The sequence below is a fragment of the Megalobrama amblycephala genome, linkage group LG4 (genome assembly GCF_018812025.1).
Source record: "Megalobrama amblycephala isolate DHTTF-2021 linkage group LG4, ASM1881202v1, whole genome shotgun sequence".
NCBI classification, from domain to species: domain Eukaryota; kingdom Metazoa; phylum Chordata; class Actinopteri; order Cypriniformes; family Xenocyprididae; genus Megalobrama; species Megalobrama amblycephala.
In genome coordinates, this window is record NC_063047.1 from 695,001 (window position 1) to 701,936 (window position 6,936).

The window sequence follows — 6,936 nt, forward strand, 5'->3', positions numbered from 1 at the left end:
CTGTGGCGTCATTTTGGGGAAATGAGAAAAACAAGATTTCACGCAGACATGTAAACCTGTAATATGTGATTGACTGGTGTGTGTGTGTGTGTGTGTGTGTGTGTGTGTGTGTGTTTCTGCAGGACTCGGGAGATTCTCCAGCGATCAGTCTGTCTGATCTGAGGAGTCTGAGCGACAGCGACCTCGCGGCGGAGCTCACCGGCGCCCTCAGGAGGTCATCTTTACATTTACTCATTTAACCCTGTACAGCCTGACACGTCTTGATATTGCCGAGTTAGATGCGTTACATGTTTTGTTGATCCTGGAACAAAATTCCAGTCTGAAAATGTAGTCTTAACCCTATTCCTACCCCTAAACCTAATCCTACCCAAAAGTTATCCCAAAAATCACAGGGAAATGATAGATGAATAACACTGATGTAGAAGCACCAATTCATGATTTTAAGCCTAAACTTGACATAATCTGTAAACTTGTCCCTCAAATCTGATTGGATGATTTGAATGTTGTTCCAGGATCAACGAAAGTGTTGACCCACGAACATGTTGAACTCTGACATGTTGAGGATCATATTTTTTGATCACATTTGGCTTTTATGGCTCATATAGTCTGATATAGTGAGAATATGGAGGGGGAAAACAGCTCAAAAATATCAGCATTATTTCAGTTAACAAAGACTTGTTTTTAATAGTTAACAAGAACAGCACTGGCGCTCGCAAGTGATCGTGCGAGCGCATTAATTAGAAATTAATTTCTAATTTTCATGTTTGTTTGTTTTAGGTTTTAGATTGTCTAATATTTGTTTTTTGTTATGTGCTTTTGTCATTTTTGTTAGTTTCTAGTTAGTTGACAGCAATGTTTCTTTTGTATTTTGTCTTTTTTTTTTAATAGTTCTAATTAGCTTTTATTTATTGTTATACAAGTTTTAGTTATAGTAATTTTATTTGTAATTTTAATAATTATACTTTTAATACAAATTATTTCAGTTTGTTGCCAATTTCTCATTTAATTTTTAAATTTTTTGTCATTTTCATTAATTTTATTTATATTTTTATTTATCTTTTTTTTTTTTTAATACTTCAAATTATTTCAGTTAGTTGCCAAAGCAAACTTTCTCATTTTCATATATTTTTGTTTTACGTTTTTCATCTACTTGTTAAATTTTTTTTATTTAATGACAAAATCAAGAACTGCAGCTCTGCATGTTCACCTCACTTTGTTTTGTGAACTAGACACATGAAATGTGTGTTTGATTCATCATGTGACGTGTGTGTGTGTGTGTGTGTTACAGAGAGAAGAAGCTGAAGGGTCGTGTTCAGGAGTTGGTCGCTGCGTTAGAAAGACTCACAAAGAGCAGTGAAGTCCGTCATCAGCAGTCGGCGGAGTTCGTTAACGACCTTAAACGAGCCAACAGGTACAACACACACACACACACACAGCTCAAATGTTAAACTTGATTTGAAGAAATATCATTAGTTATTATGACGTAATTCAGTGGATCCAGAAGCTGTAGATGTTCTCTCATCATATACTCTGTGTTCTGCCGAGCGACGCCCCCTGCTGGTGTGTGAATGCAGTCACTGCAGGCCAATGACAGACTCTAATAGATCTGTGTGCGTTTTCCTTTTAGTCTGGTTTTTATACTATTATAGTATGTATTCATATTTTGAATTAGCTTTGATTTTTATATTTTCAGTTTATTTTTAGTTTGTTTTAGCAATTTTGTTGTCATTTTTATTCATTCATTCATTTAAATTTACTATTTATTTTAGTTTGTCATTTTAGTACTTTCTCATTTTTTTAAGTTTGTTTTTGTCTAATATTTATATTTTATTTTATTCATTTTTGGCTTTAATTTTTTTGTAATGTAAGTTTTAGTTTTGGTGATTTTAGTATTTCAAATTAATTTCTAAGTTTCATGTAATTTTCATGTAGTTTTTTAAGTTATAGATTATCTAATATTTGTTTTTGTCATTTTTATTAGTTTCTAAATTTTATTAGTCATTTTAATTAGTTGACTAAGCAATGTTTTTAATTTTCTTTTTATTTTATGGAATTTTTAAAGTTCTAATTAGCTTTTATTTATTGTTATATAAGTTTTTTAGTTATAGTAATTTTATTTATATTTTTATTAATTATAATTTTACTACTTCAACTTATTTGTTTGTTGCCAATTTCTCATTTTCATTTAAATTTTTATATTTTATTTTGTGCTTTTTGTCATTTTCATTAATTTTATTTATTTATTTATTTATTTATTTGTAATTTTAATACATCAACTTATTTCAGTTAGTTCCCAAAGCAGCTTCTCATTTTCATTTTCATTTTATTTCAGCTTTATTTCAATAAACTGAAAACAAGGTATAATAGTTTTAATTTTTCAGTGTCAGTGTTTCTGAACTCCATCTTGAGTTTTCGTCACAATATTCCTCATTTAAATAATTCATGCGCAGAATAAAGGGGCGGGGCCTGGTTGAGTTAGTAGTGTGTTGAAACTGACAGTTATGGTAAGGGGCGGGGCAATTCCCAAACACCAATCACAACACACTGCTCCAGCCGACCAATCAGAGCACATTGCGGAGGGGCTTCATAGAGACAGGAACTAAACAGTTCCTGCAGATACACAAACACTATCAGAGCAGTTTCGTTGGTAGTTTCTCAGCTCAAGCAGGATATAATGATGTGTTTGTGTGTTTGTCTCGTGCAGTAATCTGGTGGCGGCGTACGAGAAGGCCAAGAAGAAGCACCAGAACAAACTGAAGAAGCTGGAGTCTCAGATGATGGCGATGGTGGAGCGGCACGAGACGCAGGTGCGGATGCTGAAACAGCGCATCGCTCTTCTGGAGGAGGAGACGTCTCGACCGCACACCAACGAGACCTCGCTCTGATACACACACACACACACACACACACACTCGTTACGGAGCGCGTTTTGAGGACGCTTGTTACTATATTACAGTATTTCACTGCAGATTCTTCCATGAAAACTTCTGGACGGCACTGATGGAGCAAACACAAACGGCATCATGGGCGATTTCAGACAAAAATGATCATTCGTGAAGTTTCTTCTTCTGAGGAACACAAAAGAAGACATTTATCGGGATGTTCACGCTGCTCTTTTACATGCAAAAACAGACTGCAAAAAGTTATTAAATATTCCACCAATCATACGACATAAAAAAGTCTTCGCATGAAACCATGGGTCAAACGTGCTTGTTTTGTCAAGTGGGAAACGTTGTCATGTTTTATACTATTCCAGTTTGTAATTATGAGGTCGACAGAGGCTAGTTTTTATGCTTTTGTTAGCAATTATGAACACAGCAGAAATCCTCTATCCATAATTATTTAAAAAGATTGAAATAGACACGGTAAATCGAGCGGCAGCACAGACTCAACCACACTAACCATATAAAATCTCTCGAGACACATGAGTGAACGCAGAGAAATGATTATTTTGAGCAATAAGTTTCCTTTATCTGCTGTTCATGCTACTGTCCTCCGACGAGTTCAGCTCTCATCATTTATTATTTTCTTGATCACATGTTCCTCTGAAGTATAAATGACTAAATTCAGGCTACAGATTCACAAACTTCAGATTTATCGAATGTATAAACCTCTGAAATATAAACTTCATTTATTTAAACTCCACTTAGACAACATCAGCCAGTTTAAGATCTATATATTATTTTATCAGTAACACTTAATAAGGTCTCATTTAGTTAATGCATTAATTAACATGAAAAAAATTAACAATATACTGTATTTATTAATCTTTGTTAATGTCAGTTAATGAATACATGAATGTTAGTTCACACTGCATTAACAGATTCAACACATTTTATCCCTCTGGTGAATTTTTATTTTATTTTTTTTCTTCATCTGAATGTTACGAAACTTGGTAAATGTTTTGCCATTTGCTATATGAACACAAAAATCATAGACATGTTTTGAAAAGGTTAAATGGTCCTGAGAAGAACGGTCACACGTCACGTTTTCCGTCAAAAATGAGCACATTGGAAATGAATTTCATCTAGTGGAAGCGTTTGGTACTGCACCCAAATCAAATATTACTGAAAGCTCATTTTTTGAGATATCAACCTTAAATTAGGAACAACTTTTTGAAATATATATATATTTAATATAAAAATTGAAAATAGTATTTTTGTGCATTTTTCACAACAATAAACTACTAAAACGTTAATTTCTCTCTCTTCAGCAATAATCTGAGACCAAAATTCAGTCTGTGATCCAGAGAATTCAAGATGTAAATTTCATTTTCAGGTCTTTGCTCAAAAAGTAAATAAATGTATTATAACTACTGCATAAATATAATTTAGTACCATTAAATCCCCCCAAAATACAAAATGTTAAATACAAAAAAATCATAGAACTAAAATATAGTACATTCGTTTAATTGAAGTAAAAAAATGTCATTTTTGACCTCCACGTGAGCAGCACCAGAGGGTTAAAATGTATTCATAAAGGTTGAAATGTACATTAACTAAGATTAATAAATGCAGTAGGTATTGTTCATTGTTAGTCCATGCAACCTTAATGTAAGGTTTTAACATTTTATCATAATATAGTTTATTTTTGTAAAATTTCAGCATCACGTTTGTTTTTGCTGATCCCGAGGATGTGTTTTGCGTTCACATTCCTGTTCCAAACCTGTTTTAAACTTTCTTCAGTGAAAATATTTCATTTGTTCACATGAAATTTTATTCCCCCCCCCTTTTCCTGTTCCTGATCAGCCAGGAACTTTCTAAAAAGTGCATAAGAATTGTTTACCAAGTGCAATGCCTAAAAAAAATGTAGTTACGAACACTTTTATTTTGATTATTTTTCAGGCTGGAAATATGACAATCTTCATTTTTGTGTGAAATGTTCCTTACGCTGTCTCCGTTTGATGTAGTTTTCCAGAGGAGCGTAACATCACAATATCAACAAAAGTCACATTTCAGTTTATGCAAAAAAAACAGGCTGTTTATAGTCTGAGCGGTTTGATTTTCATCAACACTACAGAAGCACTTTTCCACAGTCTGGTGGAGCGGATCACCACATTGCCTTCTGACAGACTTTATTCCCACTGATATTTATTTTTCCCTCTCCTGCTAAATATCAACAAGACCTCAAACTCCACAGTTTTACACGATACTGCAACTGTTTACACGCTCGTGCTCCAGAGGTGTTCGTCCCAAACGTCACAGGCTCGCTGAAGAACCTCCTTCCTCGATGTTATTATGCACAGTTTTCATTCATATTGATCACATTTGGTGAAATATTCAATGCAATAGAAATGTTTTCTCTCATTAGGGCCGTTTGAGTGCCGATCGGCCCACAGAAAGATGTGAACGAGCATTTAATACAATAATTCATATTCATGCTGGACGATCAAATGTAAAGATTTACATTTTCATGGTTTTTCAGATTTACTTTACGCATCAGTAAATAAAGGATAAATAGAAGGATGTAGTTTCTTTCCTCAGAAAACCAGGAATGATGATGTAAAGACATCAAGACTGTCCTTCCTTTTATGAAAAGTATATGCATATCCATTTGAACCGATAGGCTGGAGAAACTATAAAGGGTTTGTGAATTGTACTTTATTTGCACAGATCTGTTTATGAATCAAATCTTTGCAATCATTTTGTTTTATTTTAATACAGAATGTATTTGTTTATATAATAAAGAAATAATGCAACACTTCATGCTAATGTTCCCTTCATTCCCTGCATTTGTTTAAAGTTATTTGGATTTAAACTTTAAGTGCTATTATTCTAGCTGTATTTCTGCAGTTAACCATTTTTAATTAAGAAAATGTATGTTGTAGGTTGAAGTTCATTGATTAGCTGCTGGAAAATAGAGTAAATTTTCATGAAACATTCAAAATATCAACTTTTTTCCTTAAATCATGCGTCTGGTGTTGTGAGAAATCAAGTTCTCCTTATATAATACTGTAATGAATTTTTAATTAATTTTCATGCTAAGTACACAAACATTATTTGAAAACTAATTGGGAACTATATTGGAAGCAAAAAATAGATGTATATAACAGTAAAAGACATTAAATGTCATTATAATGTATTTTAAATGACATGGAGCCACTAAATCTCCAGGAATAACCCATTTTAAACAAACGCAGAACAGAGGAGAGTCTGAAAAGAGAACGAGACCGAGCTCGTAATAAAACATGAATCAACATGAGCTCGGCTTTTCTGAGATGATGAAAACTGAGGGATTTGAAATGTGAAAGCGACGCAGAGATGATGGTGTTTTTATTACTCAGTAGGTGAGTAACATGATTTATTGAACAGATAAATTGTCATATGTAGATCTCTAACAGAGATCACTGTAAAGCATTATCTGTTGTGGAAGATCATTTCATTCTGGTTGTTGTAGAATCTACTTTCAATTTGTCTATTAATAGGTCAGCTTGAGATCCTTTCCATCTACATCGGTTATATCTCTCAAACCTAGTAGTGAATGTTTAATAGTAGAATAAACATTCATCTGTACAGAGCCAAAGCACAACCAAGATGCATAGTTTTGTTTTTTTTAAGAAAATGAAAGTTAAAGTGGACCTATAATGCTCCTTTCACAAGATGTAATATCAGTCTCTGGTGTCTCCAGAATGTGTGTGTGAAGTTTCAGCTCAAAATCCCCCACAGATCATTTATTATAGCTTGTCAAATTTGCCCTTTTTGGGTGTGAGCAAAAACATTACGTTTTTGTGTGTGTCCCTTTAAATGCAAATGAGCTGCTGCTCCAGAAGAGGGCGGAGCTTTAACAGCTCAACAACAACAAAGCTGGAGAATCTCACGCAGCCAAAATGAGGATTGTCAGTAACGGTGTTCAGCCTTACATTGTTCAAACCGGAGTCGACACTGATGGAGAGACTCAGGAAGAAGTTACAACTTTTAGACGTTTCTGAATGGTTAG

The 6,936-nt window shown here is 33.7% G+C and overlaps 1 protein-coding gene across 7 annotated transcripts in view; it reads left to right on the forward strand.

Annotated features, from left to right (window-relative positions):
- mcc (MCC regulator of WNT signaling pathway) overlaps positions 1-3,193 on the forward strand; it is an 84,457-nt gene extending 81,264 nt beyond the window's left edge. For all 7 annotated transcript variants that reach the window (XM_048186675.1, XM_048186676.1, XM_048186678.1 and 4 more), the window contains 3 exons: positions 123-214; positions 1,289-1,411; positions 2,705-3,193. In XM_048186675.1, the coding sequence (XP_048042632.1) occupies positions 123-214; positions 1,289-1,411; positions 2,705-2,885 (396 nt within the window). In that variant the 3' untranslated portion in view covers positions 2,886-3,193. The remainder of the gene's footprint in view (positions 1-122; positions 215-1,288; positions 1,412-2,704) is intronic.
- The last annotated feature ends 3,743 nt before the right edge of the window (positions 3,194-6,936 follow it).